The 27,037-nt window shown below is 47.8% G+C and overlaps 1 protein-coding gene across 1 annotated transcript in view; it reads right to left on the reverse strand.

The window, feature by feature from the left end:
• Positions 1–546: 546 nt before the first annotated feature.
• LOC8027180 (polycomb group protein Psc) overlaps positions 547–27,037 on the reverse strand; it is a gene marked incomplete at its 5' end in the record, with an annotated part of 37,782 nt that continues 11,291 nt past the window's right edge. Inside the window, 4 exons of the mRNA XM_040212666.3 lie at positions 547–2,622; positions 6,272–6,618; positions 7,067–7,147; positions 23,995–24,105. Coding sequence (XP_040068600.2) covers positions 1,581–2,622; positions 6,272–6,618; positions 7,067–7,147; positions 23,995–24,105 — 1,581 coding nt within the window. The remainder of the gene's footprint in view (positions 2,623–6,271; positions 6,619–7,066; positions 7,148–23,994; positions 24,106–27,037) is intronic.

Genomic DNA, 27,037 nt, shown 5'->3' on the forward strand with positions numbered 1-27,037 from the left:
AGAGGCAACGAATGTGCAGCGTGTTTTGAGCTGTCCTGGGTGATTACTTATAGGATCATTATTGAGCTCGAAAGACACGCTTTAGATAATGTGTGATCCGACCTAATGTACGGGACTAAGACTCCCATTAATGCGCCATCAAGACACTGAGCGGAAACTCAGCCGAATCTGAAAGCAGCCAGCGTCTCTTATTTTTGCAGTAGGCACACTCGGCGACGCCGTTTCCGTCGTTTCTCCTTACCTTTGACTCAGCCCTTTAGGAAGACAACACCGATGGCCGGCAGGGGTGCAGCCTTGGAGGCCTGGGTGTATTTGCTATTTCGAAGGTTCAGCGTGTTCTTGACTAGAATAAGAAAATGTTCGTTCTTATTACCGTATTCTAATACATAAGTGTCTTCGGAGGCATTGTAGGCAGAAGGAAGCGTCCACCAACACTGGCATGGTCCTTCATTTTTCTGTGCCTCCCTCCATGGCGATCGAGCTTTAATTCTTACGTCGCGACAACACGCGTAGCCACGGATGTAACAAGCGTGAAGCATTTACCTCTTTTATTCACGCAACAAGGTCATTAATAACCGACCGAAAGTGGCCGGCACGTCCGGCCATTTTCAAATAATCGTTTGGACGTCCTTCTATGCCTACGAGTACACAACGTCTATGTTTATGATGTCATGGCCTTCTCAGTTCAGTAATCTTATGGCCAAGAAAACCACCCAAATGAAGCCTATGCGAGACTGCACGCAGCAACTGTAACCATGTTCATAAACTTCTTGCGTGTCCTTACTCTACATTAAAAGTGACCATTACGTGCAAAGCGGCCGACGTAAACCCCGCACAATACTTCCAGTGCCTCCTTTTAAAATGACTCAGTTTAAGAATGGCGCGTATTCGAAATATTGCACAATCTTGGTGCAGTGCAGCCACTACACGTATATTCGCGTTACTATTCCATTCGGCGTGCAGTCACTATTTACGTATAAAGACATTTCTCCAACTACTCTTCATCAAACAGTTTGTTGAAAAAAATCAGGAAAAAATTTTTCCCACAAGCACGCTTGAGGTTCACGAGAACCGCGTAAGATGATGATAGGTAATCCGGCTTAATCCAGCGTAATCCAGGAGGCACATATTCCTCGTGTCGAACACACTCACGCAGGACAGGAATCTCACGCACATTCTTGCCGCCCCCCCCCCCCCCCCCCCCCCCCCAAGCATCGTAGCGCGCACACGAAGCAGTCCTGACGGACGTCAGGACTGCTCCACTTGTTGGCGGGTCACGAAGGGAGGGCAGGGTGCACGTGATCGTCCGCGAACACACGACACACATGCCGGATGCACCTCGACGAATCCGTTCCGAGCGGCACGGTCTGTGTATCCAGATGTCTTCCGGGTGACGCCACAACGACTTCCATCCATTCACAGGCACAAACAAACGGTGCCGTCTCGCGCAAACCACGACAGCTCCGCGTACGCGCTCGCAAGTAGCAGACACACACCAGGCAAGGGACTAGAGAGTAGACGCAGGTCAAAGCGAGCCGCGCCGTCTATCCGAGAGAGAGGGCAAGCACAGCAACGCGGCCTCACATCCGGTGGAGGCTGGGGCCAGAAGCGCGCTTTTGCAGGTTCTTGATGACGATGCGCGGGTGAAAGGCGTCCGGGTCCGGGTTGATGCACGTCAGGTTGGCGCCCTTGAGAAAGCCCCTGCTGCTGCTCCGGTGGTGGTTGTGGTGGTGGTGGTGCTGCTGCGACAGGGGCGGAGACGTGGCGGCCTCGTTGACCGCCACGGCCGGCTTCTGGTACAGCGACACCGCGGGGGACGCCGCCGCCGCCCTGCGGTGCGGGGAGGGCGAGGCTGTCCCCTTGGCGGTCCCCGGTGTGCACATCGGAGGGAGTGCGAGGGGCGGCCGCCCAACAGGCCTGCGCACGGGCGCCGGCGCCGGCAGGCCGCGGTGAGACACAGTGAGGTCCAGAGGTCGTGTGTCCTCTTCGCCCTTCATGGCGCTCGGGACGAGTGGGGTTTCGGGAGAGGTCCTCGGGGTCTGCGGGTGCGCCCGGGGCGGAGACGCGGGCAGACCGCGGATGCCGGGCCCAGAGCCCTTGCCGGCGAGGCTCTGGCTCTGCTGGGTCGCTTCCAGGAGCGACGTGGTCTCGGGAAGCAGCCTGTCGGGCGAAGCAGAATGGCACACACGGCGGTCGGCCGCGGCGCCGTCCAGCCTCGGGTTTGTGACCGGCGTTGCCCCGTCTGGTCGCTCCGGGGAGCGGCTCCGGGAGCGCCGGGGCCCCTGGGTATCATGGCTGTCCGGGGGCCGTCCCTGGTGCCTGACGTGCTGCAGCGTCCGCTCGGCGTCCCGCTGCTCCTTGCGCCTGCACTTCCTGGAATGCGGGGAACGGGGCGGGGACATGGCCTGCGCCACCGCCGGGGGCACCTCCTTTGTCTGGATGGTGATCTTGTTGCTGCTCCTGTCCAGGATGCTGCTGAGGATCATCTTAGACAGGGTGGGGGCACTTTCAGTGACAGGCTCCGCCACCTTCTGCCGCTGTTCCTGCTGCGAAGAGGACGACCAGATGGGAGCCGCTGCTTGGGCACTCCCAGGGGCAGCCGCTTTCTCTGTCGCCGTCGTCCTGCGGAGAGTCCACGGACAGGCGCTGAATCATTAGCAGACACTCCCGGGACTGATGGAGTACTGCGTCATGACCTTGAATTCGTTCCGTCTAGATAAGCTAAAGAAACACGTCTGATATACACCTCGGAGCACTTCACGTTCCGACTACGGTCACAACTTAGACAATGATTGCACCAGAAATATGGAAACGTCTAGAATTGCTCGGATTCAAATTGGCCTGGGACACCACCCTCAACGCTCTTCTACAGTTCAACGCGATTTTCCAGCGACTTCGTTGTCCTCCATAAAGGCCCGTTCACACGCATGCGTCCGTAGCGACCGGAACGACCGGAACAACAGAAACGACCATTGCAAGGGTCTGCAACCGTCAGTTGCCGTAGCGACGAAGGGACGCACGCGCGTGCCGTTACCGACACAAGGAGTTGGAGCGAACCCAACTTTACCCGCTGCGTTGGAAACAACCAAAACAACCGCAACGACAGACCAATCACAGGTCGAGGAGAATGGGTCGCGCGCGTTGCATGCCGGTCACGGGCCGGCTCCTTCTGTATGCAAACATGGCGTCCGTGGTGATCGTCGACGTCGACGGCGTGGTGAAAGCTCATCGTTCCGCGTAAAAGCGCTATCCTTGACTGTGAATTTTCGTCGTGTGTCGCTATGATAACCCAGCACGTATTAGATGGGAAGGTCGACCTACTCGTGCTGCGATGTCGTGGCGGCACTCTCAAGAGAGCAGAAACGCCTGTGCCGTCGTGTTTGTTTACTTCGACTACAGTGGTGCTTTGTAAGCATTTGTGTCCTCGAACATCGCCCGGATTTCTTATTTGGCGCATATCATGCGTGTGCTCAAGTTCAAGGTATTACTGGCGCGTACCGTATAAAGGATGCGACTTTTTACGCGTTTTCATCACCGGAGAACCGGAGAAAAGTGATTAGTGTTAGCTATCCTGAACGCTCGAAACGTCTATCTGATCACGAAATCATATTTCTACGTTGCTATATCGCTGATAAGGTTACATCGTCTTTCATAATCGTAGAAAAGGCGCGTGGCGAGATTTGTCTATTGGCAAAGTCGTGTTTTAGAGTCGTGATCGTCCAAGACGGCGTACTGGATCTTTTTCTTTTCTTTTTTTTTTATTTATTTATTTATTTATTTAAATACCTTAAGGACCCCCTAGGGCGTATTACATAAGGGGTGGGTATACAGCGTAAAAACAACAGGGTAGAAAACACGCCAAAAACAACTCGCATACAAGGAGCAAATACACACAAACGTAAAAGGCAAACTATACACGTATAGATGATTCGTACAAACCTAAAGTGGGGACTCTAGCAAGCGTTTTTTAAATTCCATCGGGTCATGAGTGATGACGACGTTCTCGGGAAGATCGTTCCAATCAATGGCAGTGCGTGAAAAAAATTAATTCTGGAAGGTGACGGCTCTTGCTTTGGGGCGTCTTACGCCGAGATTATGTCCCGTACGACGAAGCCGGTATTCTGAAGATATGATGTATGATGATTGGAGGCACTGGCTGTAGTAAAATTTGTGGAAAAGAGATAGCCTAGCAAGTTTACGACGGACAGAAAGGACAGGAAGGTTTGCACGGATTTTGAGGTTAGTTACGCTAGAAAAGGAAGAGCAATCTGAGTAGATAAAACGTACTGCACGATTCTGGAGTGATTCGAGGTTATTGATGAGATAGGCCTGGTGCGGGTCCCAGATGGCAGATGCATACTCCAGTTTAGGACGGACAAGAGATGAGTAAGCAAGTAGCTTTAGATGAGGAGGGGCTAGCTTAAAGTTACGTTTTAAGAAGCCTAGAGAGCGATTAGCAGTGGAGATAACGTGACTGATATGAGTGGCCCAGGAAAGATCAGATGAGAGGTGGACTCCGAGATACTTATAGGAAAGGCTTTTCTGCAGAGGTACGTTATTGAGTAGGAAAACACGGAGGGGTTGACACGACGTGTAAATGACACGAGCTGGCATTTCTGAACGTTAAGAGGCATCTGCCATTCTTCGCACCATGCTTGAATGCGTATGAGGTCGTCTTGAATGAGTTGGTGGTCCGAAGGGTTAGTTACTTGGTGGTAGATGACGCAGTCGTCAGCGAAGAGGCGAATATGCGACGTGATTGATACGGGTAGGTCGTTAATGTATATTAGAAATAGAAGTGGTCCAAGGACCGATCCCTGAGGAACGCCTGAGGTGACTTAGGCAATAGAGGATGATGACTGGTTAACGGTAACAAATTGATGTCTATGCGTAAGAAAGCTAATGATCCAGTTCAAAATCGCGGGATCTAAGTTAAGTAGAGTAAGCTTGTATATGAGACGTCTGTGAGGGACCTTATCAAAGGCTTTAGCAAAGTCTAGAAAGATGGCATCAGTTTGAATGTTAGAGTCGAGTTTAACATGCAGGTCGTGGACGAAAGACGCGAGTTGAGTTTCACAGGAGAAGTTTTTTCGGAAGCCGTGTTGGGAGGAATGGATATAGTTGTTCTCTGACAAGTAATGAATGATTTTGGAGTTGATACGTCCATTAGTTTACACGACACGCTTGTTAGGGAGATGGGACGGTAGTTTGAAGGGGAGCACTTGTTTCCGTTTTTGTAGATTGGGACGATCTTCCCCACCTTCCAGTCGTATGGCAGGGAACCAGTAGAAAGTGACTGTGAAAAAAGGTTTGCCAATATTACGCTAGATATATCTTTGGTATTCTTTAACACTTTTACATTTATTTCGTCAATACCCGCTGATGATGAAATCTTAAGGGTGTCGATGATTTTCACAATGCCAGCCGGTTCAAACGTGATCCCAACCATGGATGTAGGAAAGGCAGGAGGAGCCATAGAAAACATATCATTGCACTCTTGTGTAAACACTGAACAAAAAACATCATTGAATTTTTCTGCACATTCATCATCAGGAACCGAAGAGTCATCGTCGTTTTTAAGATTGATTACAATATCAGGTTTCGGATTAACAACTTTCCAAAAGTTTTTTGGGTTGCTCTGCAGCATCCAAGCCTATCATGAAAAAAAATATATTAATAAAGCTTTAGGCTATAGAAATCTGTCTGTCTATATTCTGTTACGGTATTGAGTGGCAGTGCGCCCCCTTTTAAGGGGCACCGCTGAAACAGCTGACGGCGGCGTAGAAGCGGTCGCCGTGCTGCCGACCCGCTGCGCTTGTTGCAGCGGTTGCAGGTGTGTGTACGCGCGGCGCAGAGCAGTCGTTCCGGTCGCCCTGGTTGCAGCGGACGCATCGCGCTCGTTGTACATGTCTGAACCAGCCTTTAAGCTTATGCAGGGACTGCTCTGATGAGAAAGCGTGATTAGGGGTGCCTGCTAAGGATGATAACAACATAAAACGGAATGGTTCGGAGAAGTGAAAACGTGAACGCCAAAAAGGCATTCGCTTGAGTGGATCGCCACATGCGGGCTACTACACCAATCAACCATCTACGGACTGCACACTGGTTTCCCTGACCACGTTCTCCTTCTGTCAATGCACGAAGCCTGGTCAGGAGCCCATGGCGAAACGGTCAGTTGGCCTACCCGGCACTTGAACCTTGGCTCACCACAGTGTCAGCCTAAGGGGGGAACGAGTCCGGGAAATCCAAGGCTTCGGTTTCGGGCACTCACACGTCCGGCGTCTCCGGTCGGCGCGTTTCCGTAGCGGGAACGACGGACGGAACGGCAGCGTCCGCAGCCTCCTCCGCCGGCAAGACGTCCCTTGGCACCAGCGCAGGAGGTCCCGGGTCCTTCTCCGGACTCGCGGAGCTCTGGGCGACGTCTCCCTCCACGCTGGCCGCCGCCGAAGATTCCGGCGCCGGTCGAGAGGGAGCCGTCACATGTTCCTGGAGGCACTGCTGCTGCCCGGCCGGGTCCACGCTGCAGTTCCTCCCGTCGACGTCTACCGGGCCGTCCGCCGGCGCCGGCCGCTTTGCAGGATGGGAGTACACCCGGAATGCGAGGCGTAGGGGAGACTCCTGCAAACCCCCGGATCAAGTCCCCCGTCAGGGACGCCATCGCGGCCGTGTACCGCGGCGGTTAAAGTTTGCCGGCCGAGCGCGGTCCGCCGTCACGAAGCTAAGTGCGAACATTTGCAGAGTTCACAGGGAGAAGATGAGTCCATCGATTCTTGCCGGGAACCAAGGAAGCAGATTCCTATCATATCTGAAAACTGGACGCCGCTCGCCATCAATTAAAACTCTTACGCAACGCCTGGCAGTCGGCTTGGCATAAAAAAGCGCTTTCCAGCGCAACACTGGCCACTCTCGTCCGAACCACGCGCCGTAGTAATGGGTACTGGAAGTATTGCGAAGTGTAGCGACGTCATAAAATCTGCGAAAAGTGTGGGGTGATCTCAGAAAAGTTCCAAACGGGCATTCTTTTACACTCAGCAGTCACGCTTCCCTGCCGACACTGAAGGCTCACCCTCTTCCAGGCGTAGATGTAGGCCACGTCCATGAGTGAGTAACTGTCGCAGAGAACGTCGTCCATGTGCAGGATGTCAATCTGCGGGGGAGAAACGCAGTCCTGAGATGATTCTCGGTACGTTGAATCACTCACTCGCATCGCTCGAGTTATACAATGGAACGACTCGATTCCCACCTGACACGGGCCGCAACTCGCACCCTCTACAGGCGACTGGTGCGCCACTCAGAACATCCGACTGCTCCGGATATCGATCCCAGTACCTCCTCGTGAATCGTGGAGCATCAAGATAGCGCGAGACCTCAGGTGGAAATGAATTCATTCTAGCGTATACGTTCTCCACCTTGGGGAGTTTCCCGAAGATAATTAAAATCGCTTCAGTCGGCGCATCATCGCAGTCGAAGAAAGGAGACAAAGGACAGAGGAGCGGCGCTTACCGTCTTGTTTTTCTAATGTCTTATGTCTCCGGTGTACCGTACACTGGAGTGAAGCGTGGCTGTATTTTTATAACACCCGACATTCCCACGTCTCGCGTTTGGATATGCGCCAACTCAATTTTCTGACGTCACGATATTGCGGTGGTGCTGCTGTCCGCACTGCGCCGCGGATGCAGAAGTTTTACCTCACGGGAGTCAGGTTTCTGCGGCCGCGCACTGCCAAAAAGAAGAAAAAAAGGAAAGCAACTAAACATTTTAATTCTACTTACAAAGTCAAAATTACGCAGAATTTGTTTTTGATTTGTGGGTACATACGTGCGTAAACTTGCGTGCTTCTTAATAACATAATCGCGTTGTGTGTTTGCTTAGACAGCCGGAAGTTATAGGCAGCCTCGATAGACGTCTGGTGTCTCAGCTATAGATGCGAAATCTAGCAAGTGCGGTACGAAGGCTAGCCCGATGTCTACAATGAGCATCACGCAGCAATGATACACTACGACATGCCGGTACGATGCTCATCCACATTCAAAACGGGCAGGGGCGGTTAGGGGAACGATTGAACCCAGGACCCCTGGGTTCTGTAGCGCGAGCTTTCGCTCTACGTTCTTCGAGCTGCTGCGATTGAAGTTGACACAATCGGCCACCAATCCGCATGAAGCTTCTTAGTGTTTTTTTTTATTCAATTAATCCTAAATTTAAAAAAAAGAAATCGAAAACGGACTGAGCAATCTATAATATCTTCCCGTTTAATATTGCAAATTATTGGTGTCACAATTTTGTTTTTTTTTTTTATGTCGGAAACGTAGTGCTCGGAAAGTTTAAAACCAGATATAGAGCACTTTCTCAGTTAAGACAGAACAAATGGACGAAAAATAGTTATTAATTACGGACGTTTAAGTGGTGCCACCATCTAAAAGTATAGATGGCGCAAAACAAAGAACTCGGAGCAAAGAGCAGAAAAGATAACGGTCCTCCTAACGCTATATAAATCTCCCCCGTGTAAGTGGGAGTTTTTTTGCACGTCAGAAGATCCCGAGGTATCCTTAATGAATTCCCAGTTCTAGTCATTGGGCTTGCAGGATTGCCTTCGTAAACTTGGCACGCAAATCCCTAATGGTGAATGCCACTCGCAGATTTGGAGCGCTCCCAAAGCGCCTCTTTTTAGGCGCACGCATATTCCAGTGAGGAAGGAATTTTTCTCCTTCCTCGCAGATTCTGGGAAACTATCCCGATGTACTACTGGAATTCACCATAAAATTTGCGGTCTACATTTGCGTAGCCGTCACGTTTCTGGGTTCCTGGACGGCTTGTACGAACCAGGGAATGGCAGTACTACGATACAAATGCACCGCGATAGTATCTGGGAGATATTCTGCATACCTTCTATCGAGATACATTTGAAAAGTGTATTTGCATCTCAATAGTGAAACACTTTTACGATGTATTGATTGTGTGGCAATACTTTGCCAGGCTTCGGTATCTCGATACCTCTGTTGTTAAAAATTGACGGTAAGTGGGCTCCCAGAATTTATAATATAAAACCGACATATAACAGCCTGCTGCAGCGGAGGGGGGTAGCGGTCGCTTCGCATATTGTACAAAGAAGGCACCAAAATTGAAAACACAAATGTGGTTTGAAGACTTGGCAACTTTCACGACCTCTAGGGGTCGCACTGGTGCCTATCAAAGTGGCAGGCATCTGGATGATCGTCGTAGAACAGCGGTACGAGGCTGCGTCTACGACGCGTAAGGAATTCTAGTTTTGCTATATACGAGCAATATCACAGCCTTACGTTATTTTTTCACGTGAGCAAGGTGTAGGCCAGCCCTTTAATTATGAGGCCAATCATCCAGGAGCTCTAGAGAGCGCGATTCTCACACCGCGGTACCACCATCGCTGAAAGTTGCGAATGCGCCTAACTGATTCAATCGCTGTTCTCCGGCCTTTTTCATTTTCTGCAGATTCTGTGGGTCCGGCTTCCTTGTCCAACCTCTCCGGTCGGAGAGCCTGGACAATAGGGAGTTTTAGAATAACGTACGCAATTTTAGCGCACGTTAGAGCTAAACTTAGCGCTTGTATTAGCGCACGCGACGCAAGAGAGTTTTAGAATAGCGTTTCTCCGTCGCGACGCAAAAGTCCAAGCATCTTGCGCTTGCGACGCCACCAAGATACTGTCACAATTTTTATTTCACACACAAAACACTGTAACTTAAAAAAAGCAAGTTTTTTGGTCCAGAGTACTCTTTTAGATTTGTTTAAACATGAGAATGCGACGGGAGCGGTTGGGCGCTCGTGTCCGCTTGCGCCGCCTCGGCGAGAGAGGTCTCGTGTACTGACCTTCGCCGAGAAATGTTCGCGCGTCGCAAGCATCAAGTTGCCGGTGATCGTTGCCAAACCGAGTACAATGTTGACCCGTATTTAAAATCGGAGCCGCGAGAATGCCTCCGACCTCGCACTCACGACGCCGCCAAAGCAGCCACCGACATAATCCTGGAAGCCGCCATTATTTTAAACTCTGCTCGTCTTGGCTTTAGCCAACTTCTCATCACGAATCTTCCTTGGAGAAGCGCAAAGACTCTTTGCGTACGCACGCTATATCCGAGAAATAGCGCAGGCTAAAATTGCGCACGCAAAGCGCAAAACCTGGTTTGCGCACGCAGGATGCGCAGTGGCGACGACGCTATTGTTTGCGTACGCAAAGCTTTAGCGTGCGCTATTCCAAAACTCCCTAATGAAGCCGGGCCCACAGACCGTAGCGTACGGAGTTTGCCAAGAAATCGCAAAGCGGTTCCTAGACAGACAACGACGCGTAGTGCGGGGGACCGCTCGGCCTCTATTCCATCGCGTGTCTCCGACTTCGAGCCGGTTCTTTTCTGGCGGCAGGGTGTCCCCCTCCACCGCTCATTGATCCACGGGGAGAGGAAGGAGAGGCCGGCGGGGAGCTCCCCGACGGGCTCGGCGGGCCGACACTCCCCTGAGAGTGTGGGTGGACTCGTCCGCAGCTGGGAGGGCAGCGGGCGAGTTTAACGGTGGCCACGGGGACAAGGGGGAGGGGGGTAAATAATGCTGGCGCGCCGCTATGCACGCGCGAAAATGACGTCCGCCCGCTCGACAGCAGCCCTAGCGCAGTCAAAAAGAGAAATACTCGTACGACGCGCTACAGATTACGCAATACTTGAGTCTAGTTACTTTTTTCGGTAACGATGTAACGACTCGATTATTTTTAAAGGGAACGAACGAGTAACCTATTAAAACGTAATGTGCTTATGGGCTAGACGTCAAGCGAAAAGTGTCACGATCGAGTGTGACGAACAATTGCTACACGCAGGCCATGGCCACATAAAGCTTACAGGGTCCATGGCATTTTTTGTTATAATTACTCGGCGGCACACATATGTATGCCTTATTAATCGCAAGCATAATTCACCAAGCGGCTCAGTGGGAGTCGAAGCCCGTACCACGAGGTCCGCAGCCCTTTCCTCGGCACCACGAGACGAGGCGAAAAAGAACGCAAACCGCTGTACAAAGTATGGGCTACACACTAAACTTTTTTACACCCCTTAGGGGTGTAAAGCACTTGTCCCAGGACGAGCACCCTTTGAGGGTGCAAACGAGCACCCCTCTGCCAAAGCACCCTATAGGGGTGTGAAGTAGTATAGGGTGCACGGTGCAATGCACCCCAATCCAAGGGTGCTGATGCTGATTTTAATGGGTGCTCGAGGATGATTCATTCTAATCGAAATAAACTTTTGTAAAACAAAACTTTTCTCATTTACACAGATGATCTCGTTACAGATGAGCATTTAGCCAAACCTACACTTTGTACAGGCAGGCTGGCACTAAAAGTGGACTATTATCTAAAATTAGTTGATTAACTTTTCCAATTACTGGTTCGACAGCTGTTACGAAATTGAAGACAATCACCTCCTTAAATCAGGAAATTTTTTATAAATCCTGAAATGAGCACATAGACCAAAAAAGAAAAAATATCATTTCACCAAAGGCAGCGGTATTGTAGCGGTCCAGAAAGTATTGTATCCCACAACCCGTTTTGTGTGCAACAATCTTTCACAATCGTTTTTTTCTGAGGTTTGTGCTCATTTCACGAAAGCTGGTCTGAGAAGGTGACTGCCCCCATTTTCACAGTATGTGCTGGTGCTATCGAACCAGTAACTAAAAAGCTAATTCATGAATTTTATGCAATAAGTCCACTTTTAACTGTCATCTTGACTGTATAAAGTGTCTGCCAGGACAACTATAACTCAACTGTCAAAAGATAATTTGCATAAAACAAAAGTTTTATTTTACAAGAATCTGTTCCGATGAGAATGAATCACCCTGTATCTCAGCACCTGTCAAACAGGGTTCAGTATGCCAAGCATGGCAACCAGAAAACCACGAAGTATGCAGACCAGATAAGTGAAGAAATAAGGAGACGCAAAAGTGCAGTGCCATCACGGGACCTTGTTACAGAAACTGGATTCCTGATTTGATGTGTGCAATGCATCGGCACATATGCTACTTGAAGCAGCCGTGCATAGATGCACTGTCCGATAATGAAGGCAAGATGTGCATGGCAGAAAAGGTAATATTTCAATGTGAAGCTCATGTGCAAACGGAAGTTACAGGAAAATCTTGAGTAATTAAAGTTTTACTTCCGACAAAATTTGGAAGGAAAATAAGAAAATATCACAGAATTTGTTCCATGCCTAAAGCTTCTGAATTTATTAATTGCTCGATGGTCTTAATACTCGTATATTAGACTAGATCAGTGGGAGACATTCTCAAACATCATTTTAAAGAAGCAGTCTGCCACCAATCTCAATGTGTCATCAAGTGTCCAATTGTCAAACTGCCAACACTGAAGTGTGATATGCATCACATGCATAATCAGCACTTGCTCATGCAAGCTAAGCAATGTGAAAAAGTGTATGGTACAAACATAAACAAGGAGCTTAGCTTGTTCAATTCCGATACTTGGTCCTTGCATCCTGCTCTGGCTCGTCGGTCATTTCCCTTGCATATGAGGTGGTTACGAGTTGTCATACTTGGCATGCCGTAGTACCTTTACACTTTCGCCCAAGGCATGGCGAGTGGCATCAACTGCATACAAACAGCATGTGATTGAGCTGCAAGTAAATACAATTTGTTATAAAATGAATAAAAAAAATAAAAGAAAAACTAAATTAATAACTATTTATTGAGCTATTATGTGACCACAAAAAAAATAATGAGGTATGTCCTCCACACACATATCCAAATACAATACTTGAGGCATTCTATCAAATATCACAGCATATATAGGCCTAGATGCTAGTAAAAATCGAGACAAAATTGGGGGGTTTGAGTCAATAAAAGCCGAACTAAATGAATAATCATTTATTGAACTATTATGTGAGCACAACAAAATAACCAGCTATGTCCTCCATACAAATAACCAAATATATTTTCTTTAAATATCACAGTGCAGGCCTAAAATGCTAGCAAAAATAAGAAAGAAAAAATCAATACAGATTACCTCAGTACATCACAATGGTTCTTGATAAAATGACTAGAACAGAAGAACAATTTAGATGCCTTCCGTTTCGAGTGTATACTTTTTGTTCCCTTGCACATGAGATTTTCATTTAGGACCCTTAAGTTGCATAAAAATCAAGCAACACTTCTTTTAGTTTAGGGCTTAAAACATTAAGACAAGCTACCATATTTTCCAGACTATACTTCACAATCAGCTGTATAATGCGCAAGGGTAAATTTCGGCTAAAAAGAAAAAGTATTTCTCAGATAGTCCGCACTCGGTGTATAGTCCTCGGGGAAAGCTTCAGGCTGGAGAATTCCACAAAAGAGATATCTGCGGATGAATGTCAGGGGGCTTTCTGTAATCTGCTCGTCAGCCAATCGCAGAGTTCCTCAAGATTAAGCTTGACCTAAGTTAGTTGCTTGCGGGCTCCCAAGCAAACATGTCAGATGCGAGGTATCGAAAGCCTGGGAAACAGACTGACGGCAAGAGGTTGTCTTGATTACTTTATCCCAGCGTAAAATATCCAAAACACGGCAATCTGGCCTAACCAGTTTTGTAATAATGAGCAATCTTGAAACAAAAACAGTAGAGTCCACACCTGTAGATAGACTGTACGGTGTAAAATATCAACTTTTAGACATGTATAGTTTGTGCACTATAGTCTGGAAAGTATAGTACATTTATTTTAGTTTCGAGTTAGAAGGTTAAATGGGTGCTGTACTGAATTTTGACTTCACAAAACAAGGCACCAGAAGCACACAGAAAGATGCTACAGACCCCAAAACATCGCTCATGCTGCAGTATCTCAACTGGATGGGCATATTTTCGAAAAAGGGAAGAAGAGAATACAAATGTCGCAAGCTTTGTTAATCATGCTCATATTTTCCAAAACGTACTGCCATCCGTACAAGATACCGTCATATGAGTTATGTTCTAAGGTTTGCAGCATCCCACCTAGTGCTTCGCCCTGGTTTCGTGCATCCAAATCTCGGTTCAGCATCCCTTTGGTACTAGAATGGTTGTTTGTCGGCCTCATTGATTCCACGCTCTTGCGACCTTGTTCAGGCATTTCATCAGAACTGGCCTCGGAGTAGTGCTGCTGAGGCCGACAAACAACCATTCTAGTACAGCAACTGTGTTTGCTGCCTTTTTCGAGTACGTATATTAAAAAGCCAGTAAGCCACCATGATGGCAGCGATGTCGTCCTCTGCATTCTTCACGGACAAAAACCGCTGCCTATCGACAGCGAGGTACAAAAAGTCAGCCCCCTCGGCGTCATTGCCAGAGTACACGACGCACGGCATTGCCGGGATGTCTTGCTCCTGTGTTAGCAAACAAAATCAATGCAATGTAAGGCAGGAACCATGCGTGATAGTCTGAGCTAAATCATCACAGTTAGTATATCTCTTTCTACCAGCGAGCTGGTCCAGTGTTATTTGCTATAGTCACTTGATCTATGTTAAATACGTAATACCCCCACCCTCTGCAGGCCTGATTACACTTGTACAGAATGCAACTTAGACAAGTGGCAGTAAATCATGCTTTTCCAGCACTGAAAAATATGCAAGATCATCAGTGCGACAGGGACACCTGCATTATCTCTGCGATTAGTAAAATTTCGGCAATGCTAGCCAGAAGTCTGGTTCCACATAGATGTAAACGTTGCTTTGGCTTGCTCATTGCAAAAAAGCCAGAATCAGTCAACAGGAGTCCACATTCTCCTTGTGTGATCTCCTGATCTGCAATTACTTCACCTCCCATGCACATTTGGGCCAAAATATTTTGCTTTAGATGGTTAGAAATTTTGTGGAAACTGCTTTTGGCCATGATATTTCCAACCATCAGTGTGTCAGGAAAGACAGCCACTGGATCCTTTGTACCTTTCTAGAAGAGTGTGCCGTGCAGTGATTAGAAAGCTTGTTTGACGAAGTTGTAGTCAAACATGTGAAGCAGTGCCATCAGCATCGTATTGGCTCCCCTGAGACCATCCGACTCCTAAACATCACCTCCAACTGCATAACTTTGCTAAACTCTGATCTAGATGCAGGCTAAACTATGTACAAGCATGTAACATGGCTTTATCTGTTGCGCAAGAAAGGTGCTAGTTTGTAATGTACCGCATGCTTGGCTGCCATTAAAAAAAAAATGGAAAACTTTAATAAGATGAATACATTCACAATTGCATATGTGCCCCAATGTTGCCTAAACATTTGCTTAGAAAGATTGTGCGCCAGGGAGTTCATAAAAGCGCTAGGTTACATTTTGCAACCTATGCTAGAAAAGATAGTTGAGAGCTAATTACCTCCTCTCCAACAAACAGATGTGACAGTGCCATGGTTTCCTTGACATTGTAAACCACGATCATCGTAGCCGCTCCTGCCAAGATGTCTGAAAAATAGTAGCACAGTTCCAGTATAAGGTTAGTAGAAATTCTCTACAGTTTTCATGCCCTTGGCGCCGTGGAGGGCTCGCCTTCCACGGCGCTTGCCTACATGATTTGCAAGGTCCATCAAAGTTGGAGCTTCGGGTACTAAAAGGAGTGCGGAGCTGGATGTAGTGCTGTACAAGCATACTTCTTGTAAGCGTCTAAAGCGCACTGGCGAAGACTCTTGGCTCCTGCCGGTATCAGGGGCAGCAGAAGACAACCAAGACCATGCTAATGTTCCGAGCATGCCTGCTTACAGCGCCCGGCGAGACGAAAGCACAAATTGGCGAGCATTTGTTGCATTAGTCCCACAACCACCTGTTGTACAAAATTAAGGAGCTTGGTTCTAAGCAAAGTTTCCTGCAATCACACGGGTGTAATAATTGCAGCCACTGCACAGCTGTGACAACTGCTAAGTGTGCCTTTACTGCTGAGAGCTACTGCGGTGCGCCCCCTGTTCCACCGCTTCATGGCGGGTGTGTTGATGATTTGATGTTTTCGTTGCTTAATGATTCCATACTTTATAATTATAACTTCAGATGTTCCTTGTTTATCTGCAATATTAAATAAAAAGTACCTTAATAAATAACTGGTGCAGCTCTCTGATTATAATATTCATTTTGCTTTAAAAAAGACAAAGCAGCGGGTCTGACCCATCGTAGTTGCTTCATGAGGCATCGCCAATGCGTCGCAAGTCACGTGCATTCGACATTATGTGACGCCACTGCAGCACAAGCTGGTTCTGCCTTGTTCAATTAAAACATAATGCACTAGTAACATAATTCTCTCCTTATTGCCTAGGTGGCCCAACCCACCACTACAGGGATTCTAAGGATTCCTTTTATCTGAAGAAGCTGAAATGGAAGGTCATAAAATGCAACAAAAAAAATGCTCCTTCATCGTCTTTCGCCCAGTACAAACTGACATGTCTAGCTAATTGCTTCAGGGAGCCCAACGACGTTACAACGCACAAAATGAAAGCAACTGCATGGCAACTCCATCGGTAGTGGATTATTCTGTCCGTCTTGTTTTTTCTGTATTATTGTTCTGTCGTGTGTGCATTCAATTTTGTTATCCTCTGCCTGCATTCCCCCAGGGCAGTTTCTCAGCCGCTAATACATATTATAGCTTTTTGGATCCAATTAATTTGAAGGATATGAACCTCAGCTTTCCCAGTGCCACAGAGGCATTGCCAGCGCCTGTCCTACTCAAAAGATAACGAAAGCCCATCCCCCTCTCCGCTCTCTCCTCTCTCCTTCTCCCTAAATCTTCCATTTTGCTGGGGCCTCTTGTCCCCCATCCTCCTCATACAGCATTTTGTCATGGGCGCCGCGGAATCAAGATTTTGGCTACGTGCCTGGCTTGCACCCATTTTTTTGTTTGGTCATTACTGTAGGGTTTAACTGTAAGCACAGTGTTAATGCAGAGTAAAAGATAGCAGCATACTCTTGTTGGCTAGTGCTGATGATTGGACCAGTTGGTAGACAATTATTAAAAATAAATTGTGAAGAATATGGGAACAGAGCATACGGACATGACACAGCACTGTGTTCATCTCCTCCTCCTTGTCTGTGCAACTCCCATTCTTTGTTTCTGATAATAATTCATTTTTAATGATTTCCTGTTTGGTATCATCTGTATGGGGGTTCACTGTAACGACCCACCTGCCATTGCATTCACTTTGGGGCCAGCTCCCTGTTCCTTATGGTGCCATCGTAGAGGAAGTGCAGGGTGGGCGTCACTTTCACTCTTGTGGTGCAGTTCTCCAGGTTCCCATAGGTTGCAAGCTGCCAGCCAAACTGAGTCAGGCCTGCCAGCCCTGCGGGAAATGTCAATTCCACTCTTTTAGACGTAGACACCCACGTTTTGAGTGTACCTGAAAAAGCTTCAACAGAGAGGAAACGTAATATTTAGCCCTTTTTGAATGCATCTTTTTCTTTTGCTGGGAACATACATAACACCACACACTAGTGTACATTCAGTGGTGTGGCTTAATTTTTGATGAGCATTTTTTTATATAACTTGAAGCATTTGGCAAAAACGTACAATATCATGGGTCAGACATAAATTGTTCCTGTGAACTATCCTACACATTTACACATTACCTGATATCATGAAAGCAACAGAGCAGGGAAGGCTGTACTGCATGAATTACACATGATTTATAACCAATTAAAAGTTGGTATTTTTTCATTTATTACTATTGGTTATTATTTTTTGACAGAAAGAATAACTGGGCGAGTCGGTACGTTGGTAGCCTTTCAACACCATCGAATATTGAGGATCTTTTCGGATTTTTTCATACTTTTGCTTTTTCTAGCTGCTCTGCTTTTGAAGCGGCTTTCGCTGCCCCGTAAAAACGCGACATTCAAACTCACTTTATTTACATCGCACAATCGTATACTTCAAAAGCGTGCCGCTTCGGCATACGCGAAATGACCGCGCGTTTCTGCGGCACAGGCATTATAAGCATAGGCAAGAAATCATGCTGCTCGCTCTTGTAACGTTTTTTCTAGCTCCCGTTTTACGAAACGAATCGGTGGCGAGCGGCTGTTGAGACCACACGGCAGAACTAGCATGACCTGTGATTGCTTGAACTGCCGTCAGACTGCACTTGAACGCTCCGCAAAATGCGTCATCGGACGAACGTCGTAGAACGGCGCCCAGAACAGCCTCTCGGCTCCGCCGCACACGAATCTTTCTCACCCTGCGGAGCAAGCCATAGGTTTTGAACAACGTACGCTCTTTTTAATTAACGAAATAACACCGGCCAGAAGCATCGTTAGAATCAAGCATAGCTTAGCAAGCACATGGTACACGACAAAGTTTCAAAACAGCGACGCAGTTCGCAAAAACAGAAGTGCTCACCGGCGTTTGCAGCAGTGTTGAAGGACTGTCCGCAACTTGCGTTGGTAAGACGCAGCGTCTCCCAGCTCTCAGTCATCCCTTGCTACGCTTGAACACGTTATTCGTAAGGAAGATATCTAAAACATCGGCCAAAACGTAAAAAGGAAGCGATCCTCGAAGCCTGCGGAACCCCCAACGGTAGCTGAGTGCAATAGCGATGGGCCTTGCGCAGTCTTCAAAAAGCTCTTCTTTTTTTTTTTTTTGAAAACGAAACTAAGCAAATAAGTATTATATTACTATTAATAGTGTCACTATAATGTTGTAGAAAATTAACAAAAATTTAGCCTATCTTAGGTTTTATCTAAGTTTTAGGTTTTCTTTTTAAACACGAAACCGAAACTATAGCTCAAGCACGTTTCGTTCGTCGTATTCATTTCCGTGCGTGCGTGCGTGTGTGCGTGCATGCTCCCGTGCTCGTGTGCGCGTGTGGATACGTCCGCGTGGTTGTTTGTGCGTGCGTCTGCGTCTGCGTGCGTTTGCGCGTGTACATGCTTGCGTACGCGCGTGCGCGCGTGTATGTGTGTGTGCGCGCGCGCAAGCATATCTGTTTATGCATTCTATTGAACTACGCTAGCAAGAAGGCCAATAGACCGATCTCACCAAGCGTTCCACGCATGCGTGACGCCGCCATAGCTGTAGTTCGTAGGAGGCAGACGCCAGTTCACGAGATAGCTCATGCCGCCTCGTGCTCTGCTCGCGCAGACCTCTAGCAGGGTTGTCGCGTGTGCAGAAAGACTACAGCTCCCACGATGCATGTCGGCAGCGGTGGCGTACTCAGACTAGCTGTGGGATCGGTCTATTGAATGTCCCTGGGCACTGCAAAAAACAATGAACGATTTTATTTTTATTGTTATTATTGAACTATGCCAGCGTGAAATCCAGTGATTCTTCCTTAACTCTGCAGTAAATACTAGTTGATTGATTGATTGATTGATTGAGCTTTATTTTTGCTGGTCGTAATTTGAAATAGATGCCGATCGGATTTTCGGAGTAACAGATTTCGGTTGATTAGCCATAAATAAAAATAAAATGAATAAAAAAATATACTGTGGTTCATCAATTCATTTAATGTACGCTGAGCCTAGTTATATAAACTGAAGACGACATGCAGATATCTATCGCTTCCTTTTTTTTTCTAAATTATGCTGTTAAAAATAAAGCACATCCTTGACCCAATAACTGAGCACCGTTCCAACACCCTTCCAGCTCTCAGCACCCCTCACAATGAATCGGAAGGGTGCTCGCGCAAAAGCACCCTCGCGCTCGTCGTAAGGGGTGCTAACCCTGCAAGAAAAAGGGTGCTAGACGGCTAAGTGAAGGGTGCAAACCCCCTGCAGCACCCCTAAAGGGTGCTCTAGCACCCTTAAAGGGTGTAAAAAAGTTAAGTGTGTACGGGAGCCTGCGTGAATAGGCGACCGTTGGCGCGCGCAGCCGGCTCCCAGATGACGAAGCGAAAAGCTCCCTACGTGACCCCACGTCACGGGGCAGATCATAACGTACAGACGGCTTGCGCAGCGGGCTTATATCGTCGGGACTCAACGCAGCAGCCACCAGATAGCCCCAGAACAAGCGGAGCGATGCGTCGTATGCTCACGTCTCTGTTGAGAGCAGAATAGCGCTCCCAGTATTTGGTCGGAGTTGACAAAGCATCATTTCGTAATACAAATTAAAAAAAAAAAATGGGGGAATGTATTTTTGAAGTCGGAAATTGTACTTTCCTCGGAAAGTACCGGAAAAAAAATACTTCCAGTAAACTACAAGTACATACTCAGAGAATGTACTTCAAGTAAAGTACAAGTTTTCTAAACCTACTCGAAGTAGTACTTAAATTAAAATGTGCTTAAAGTACTTCCCAACACTGGTTTAACCACTACCAACCAGCCCAGCTCTCAAAATTTTGAGTACGGAATGTAGTTATGCAAGTTAGACATAGCGGGGTGTATTTGCCGCAGTTATATCAGCTTCCCTGCAGTGTACTCTCCCTCGTGCTTCGTAAACATCATTCGGGGCAACCTATTCGTGCGCTCTCCGCATCGTCCGCGAGTAAAGTCAAACAAATCTAGAACTCAACGGCGTTACCTCCGGTCTTCACGATTCCTTTTGTGAATGTACAGGGAACAATACGGGTGACAACACTCCATCAGTCCTTCTGCCATGACCGCGGTCTCCCCAGTCACCATGATCTCTAGATCTCTTACAGCTAAGAGACTCGAAGCGAAAGATTAAGTTCTAGCCCTTGTTTGTACCAGAGGTTCCCTCTCATACAGTGTTGGCGGTAACGCGTTCCAAGTAACGGGGTTACAGCTAACGCGTTACTTTTGTCAATAACGTAGTAACGCTGCTTGCTTGATCCCACTAGCTCGTACCGTCGGCTCCGTCTGGACTTAAGCTGAAAAGAAGTATAGGAACCAAGTAATTAATTATTGCACTCGTTCAACATACCTTCAAAATTTGGCCTGTCTTTTCCCCACGCAAAAAGTCCCGCTTTAGAAAAACCTTAACGCCCACGGCCACGGCCAGTGTCGAAAAAAGTTGTCGCAAAAAAAAACACCTGTTACCGTCAATTTATCAATAAAAAGTAACGTGCGTTACACCTTCTCGGTAACGCCAACGGTAACGCGTTTCTTTTATGAAGGAGTTTTCTTAGACAGCGTTTCCCCCTCCGCTAAGCCCTCCGCAGCGAAGGAGCCGCAACTGCGCCTGAGCGTCGATGGCCTTGACCGCAGAGTTCCGGGTACCGTAGCGGGTTGCGGAGAGCGTTGCGGGACGGCGAAAGGGGTCTACGAAAACTCCCCATTTCGAGGTAACGTAGGTCGGTAACGCGTTCCTTCTTTTTGCAAGTAACGAGTGACGTATTTTGTTACTTCTTTTATTCTGTAACGCCTCCCACACTGCTTTCATATATCTTTCGACTACAGGTTTCTTCGATGTAAATACATTCTTTGACCTACTTTCGTTTTGCCCGGTGGTTTTGTTCGGTGGTGTCGTGGTCAGCACACACCGCCTTTAAGGGACGGCCTTTGTAGGAGAAATCTAACCAGACACGTACACGTTATGATAACAAGAAAAGCCTGTACTCGTTACTCGATGAAAAAGTAACGAAAAAAAAATAACTTGTCGTGATCATTTTGACGAACCTGAGGAGCACATTTGTTGTGCGTGCATTATATGTGCGTTCTGTTCTTTCGTGTTTGGTTACGGGGAGATACGGGCGGTTTTCGGCTGAGTCACACACACAACACACTCATGTGCTCACCGGGTCTAGCAGAACGATCGAGATCATTTTTAATTTATCCGTAAAGGAGTCGCGAGGGACCCCCTCGCCGGGTGGTCCTCCTTCCACGACCGCGCGGGGGTGTGGGGAAGAGGGGAAGCGGACGCACCCTGGCTGTCGTTGTTTTCTTTACTTTCGACCGCGGTCCTCTCGAGCAGGCACCCCGCGGCGAAGACGTTGTCTCTTCCGCGAAGGGGACGTTTTGTTTTGTGTGTGCGCGTGTTTTCTTGTGTGTGCTCCAGCGTCCCACAGGGTACGCTTGTGACGATCGAGTTTTGGGCCAGGAGCTCTGGTGTGGCGCCCCTCTGTCTGGAACCCAAGGCTGTGCCAATGTTACGGAGCTGTCAGCCGTGGCCGTTGCAAACTTGATGTACGGCCGGGTCGGCCCCCAGCTGACCATTGGAGGGCTGACGCCACGTGACTTCGAAAGAGTTTGAAACCATTGGTTAAAACTTCCCTGAGGGCGAGGGGGTGAGTGCCTTCCAAAGCCCCGGAGGGGCGAGGGAGGTCGATTTTGGACTGATTTGGACATCGTAAGACCTGTTCGATCCGAAAAATCCCAACGTCCCCTACTTTGTACAAACGTACATAGTTTGTAAACTAAATTGGTTCGCCAAAGAACTCGCAATGTCTCCATCGCCTTTCGAGAACTTCAACGACCATCAGTCGTTCGTTGTTGGTACTTTGGGTCTGCCAAGTTTGGCAGGCTGATAATCGTTTAAAAAGCCGCCAAAGAATAATAATTAAAAAAAACACTGAGCAACCCTGAATAATAAAAACAATATATATATATATATATATATATATATATATATATATATATATATATATATATATATATATAGGGCTCCGTGTTTTCGGAGTTTATTTTTCGTGAAAATCGGAGAGTGTTTTTCGGAGTTTATTTTTTAGCGAAAATTCGGTGTTTATGGCAGTTTATTTTTCGTAAATCCCCTATTCTCCGAAATTCGGAGATTAATTTCGCTGTGTTTCCTACTAAAAATTATAAATAATAACCTGATGCAAACGAATGCCAGATAGAAAATAAAACGCACTTGTATCAATTAAGATTTCTTCAGCTGAATTTGGCGTTGTTGTCATTGGCAATACTCATTTGTCCCACGACAAAATCGCACAAAAGTGTGGCTTCGATAAACGTCGATACCCCTTAAAATCAATAAACTGCCGGAGGTAGCCGCAAGGAAGCTCGTAGTCATCCCATCAATCTATCCCGCGGCCGCGCGAGGTCGAGTAATTAAGGATGTAATAGAGAAGTTTCAACTGCCCCTCTTTCCTATTTTATACAATCTCTATGATCCATAGCTTTCACTGTTCCAGAAACATACCCTCTCGTTTCGCAAAATCCCAAATCCCATGGCCCAAACTGGAAACCAAAAGCGTGGCTTTTGTCGTGACACGAATGGTACGATGACCTGTATCCCTGAACGAACCTTGACGAGACAAGCCATAAGACCCCCTTTTGACAACGGTGCGAGGCTTGAAAGATAATTATGGTGTCACTTTCCCAGGACCATTGATTCTGCGCTGCTCAGATTGTAATATATATATATATATATATATATATTTATTTATTTTTTTTTTGAGGGGGGGTTGGCATGGGCACACAACAATTCGGAGTTTATCGGATAAATCCGAATTGACAAAAATTTTACCGGCGGGTGTTTTTCGCAGTTTTTAGGATTTATCCGAAAACACGGAGCCCTGTATACATATATGTTCAGTACAGACCAATACCGGGAACAGCGGGCCCGGCCGAAGGAGGAAGGACACACTGAAATCTTGACAACACCCACTTCAGGGCCTCAACCGTCTACTTCTCCTTACTAGGATTTCATCATAAAGACAAATGGGATGAAGATTTTTTTTTTTTTTTTTCACCTTCGGTTCACCGGCGAAAGTCCCAAAACGTGGAGCAGAGACGCGATCGATGACGAGAGTGCCGAAAGCGCCGAGCGCGCCCCCCCGAAGTCGACTCAGTGGAGGCAGACACGCGCGTGCGACCCCTAGCCCTTTAGTTCTACGTTCCGATTTGAGGAGTTCGTGTCTCAGACACAACACTTAAAATTTTTAAAGCAAAAATTATGAAGGTCCTACGTATCACTAGGGCCGAAAGGATAGAATCAAACCAGACAGGTGTTTCAAACGTGCATCCCTTCTCTTTTCTTTCTTGCCAAGTCACCGAGAATGCAGACTCTGGGAAGGGAGCGTCGGGTGCGGTGAGTCGTAACGGTTGCGTCTCAATCCGGTTCAGGCCTCAATTTGGCTATTTCTTCAATTCGGCTAGAAGTTCCAATTCGGCTACATCCTCAAGTCGGCTAAAATTTCAATTTGGCTGAACGTACCTTGAGGCTGGGCGCCAGGGCGTACTTGGTGCGGAGGAACTTCCGCAGGTGGTTCACGGTAAAGGCGGCGGGACAGCTGAGAAACCGTCGCTGCCTCCGGTCTTCCTTGCCCTAGAGGAAAAGAGGGGCAGTCAGCAACACCTCCCAGATGACAAGCTCGTCGTGCTGATCCAATTACCATGCGGAGAAAGCTCGAGGGGCGTCGTTCGTCCGGAAGGGGACTCGGCGCTCTCGCCCCTTCCGCCACCCAGATTAGTCGCACAGGAGGCAGGAGAGCCAGCACAACTCCCTGTTCGGACGCCAACTGTAGTTTGAGCCACGGCAACCCGATCCCCTCCGAGGGGATCGAGGGACCATGTTCAAGCTATCAGCGCTGTGTGAATATATAGGGCCAGGGCCTGCCCGAAAGTCTTCTGTGTCAAATGGCTGGCACTAGCGTTCAATTAGCGACAATGCAGGTCCCAGCCGAAAGGTGACGCGGCATCCATACCCAATATGCCCCCGCGCTGGCCCCTTGCAGGTGACGTAGCAAACCCGGCGCTCCGGCCTCGCTATCCCCGAGGTGTTGGTTCGGCGACGAAAGAGGCAAAGGTTAACCGCAAGCTCCTCGCAGCCGGCAGCGACCGCCGACTCACGGGTGACTTCCTCTACGGCCGCCAAAGATTTGTATCGCACCGCACCGCCACCGCACAAGCGTTTTCCGCTGGGCGCTTTCCCTTTCCTCTCGTCGGTCGGGTCGACCACGTGACGAGGTAATCACGCCGGCCTCTGCTCTTTTTGCCTTTGCGAGTTCTTCTCTTTATCGTCCCTTGTATGGCGGAGAGCTGTCTCGCGGTCGTTTTTCTTTCTATCGTTTCTTCTTTCTTTCGTAACTCTTAAAATAGTGCGCGAAGCTGCGGAGGAGCGTCGTTGAGGAGAGGAAGAACGGGGAGCAGGTGCGAGGGCATTTATGGAGAACGCCTAATTAACGGGGCTGTCCTCACAAAACGAGCCTCCGTCCTCCCTTCGCTGCTCGGCTTTCTCGTCATTATTTTATCATTTTTTTTTTATTTTGTAAGTACAGAGTTTTGTTTGCTTAGGCGCTTGCGTCCAGATTGTAACGCTGTTGGCCGGACGGCGAGAGTGTGCGTTCTTGAAATGGGCTCGCAGCAATCGAACGCGGCGACCGCGGACGAGAGGATGAGGAAACACATTCCCCTTGGGAGGTTACGGGTCGCGTGACTTGTGACCACTGACGCTCGGCTACAGTACTATTGGTCGACAGGATTGCTATCATGACGTCGCTCGCGCGAACTGCCGCGCCGACTCAGCAGCCCCATTGATGCCCTCGCAAAAAGCGTAACGCAAACGCCAAAAAAACAAACACAAAAAAACACGATTTTTTTTGTTTGTTTGTTAGAAAGCATTGATGGACACTTTTTTTAGCGACTTCTATGGACACCGTGTAAACGCCAAAAGCATGGACTCTTAAACGGGCTCTTATATATACTTCTTGAAAATTAAAACAGCGCAGGGACAAAGACAAGAAAAGGAAGCTAGACGAAAGAGGCAAGAAGGTAGACGATCATGATGTAGAAAACCCGAGACTGTGGTCTCGGGTTTTCTACACCACAACCTAACTAACCACCGACCTTGTTACGTCGGTGGTCGGTGGTTAGGTTTTGGATATATCAGACATTGAGGAAATCAACGCAGTAGCTGAGTTTGAGACGTTCTTTTCCCCTGTCTTCCTTCTCCGACCAAGTTTCCCTGCATTTACCACAATCTCGGGTTTTCTACATCATGATCAACATCCACCAGCTCGCCTGCGCACTCACTATTTTTTCAAGGTAGACGAACAAGGCAGCGCCTTGTTCGTCTACCTTCTTGTTCTAGTCCGTGTCCTTGGGCTGTTTTATTTTTAATCATGCAATACCAACTAGCCCGAACTTCTACTTTAGTCACCTTCATTCCTATTTACTCCTAGACATTAGTGACCCCGGTTCCAGTCGCGCGAGAAAGAAATATAGTAATCACCTGGATCCTGCGTATAGGGTCCGAAACGTACACAATGCGGACCTGTTATAGGGCGACATATTTTCCCGACGAATTTAGTGGATGGCAGTCACGTGACATGGCACCAACCTCGTGACTAATTCTATCATTTCCGTCGTGGTATCACGTGATATTGTGACATCACATAACGTCAAAGACCACCGTGTCAGATGACATGAACTCCTGTCAGTTGAGGCTCTGACATCACGTCGTCATGCGACACCAGCGTCAAGTTACGTGATCACGTGTCGCCATGACGTCGCGTGCCGTGACACGCAGCCCGTAGTAGCATCAACCGCGTGATCATCGCTAAGCCGTGTTATCATTTCATTGCACCTCTTCCTGACACCCTCCGCTTAACCCTGTAAACCATTCAGTACTAATTTAAAAACTAAAAAAAAAAGAAAAGCAGGCGTATTTTAATTCATTAATTAAACGACTACATGCTGAATTGCGTCTTCTGAGGAAGGCAGAGGACGGTAGCTCCAACCTTTAGGGAACGCGACGCCGTGTCTAGCGTTGCCACGTTCTTCTTTTGTACCGTCTCTTTGTTTGTTTTGTCATTGTGTTCGTAGTTTATCGTAGCTGGTGAAGTCGTCTCGAAGCGTTTCGGAGTCCTCTCTTCGGCTTCTTCTGCTTTATTCATTTCTTTTCGTCGTTATTTTTTCTTTTATTCCTTTCACCATTGTCAGGCCGACAAAGCTCATACTCGTGGACAACGCTCTGTGGCATTTCAAGAGAAGTGAAGAATGTCAGTGCACAGATTTGATAGCGGATCGGCGATCAAGGTACGCAAGCACTCATAGCTTCGAGTACATCCAGAGAAAGTCGTCTGCGAGCGTAGTGCAACTGCTTGGCAGCAGGCCAACTAGTCAAACTCTCTTCGACGTTGCTGACACGCTTAATTAGCACTCTCTCGAGGCTAAGCCGGAGTTAGTCTTTGCAAAAATGCAATTCTAAGTAAAAGAAAAAAAAAAAAAACGGCGCGTGCGTGCCTGGACGAACGTAA

The sequence above is a fragment of the Ixodes scapularis genome, unplaced genomic scaffold (genome assembly GCF_016920785.2).
Source record: "Ixodes scapularis isolate PalLabHiFi unplaced genomic scaffold, ASM1692078v2 PGA_scaffold44__24_contigs__length_19508400, whole genome shotgun sequence".
Lineage (NCBI taxonomy): Eukaryota > Metazoa > Arthropoda > Arachnida > Ixodida > Ixodidae > Ixodes > Ixodes scapularis.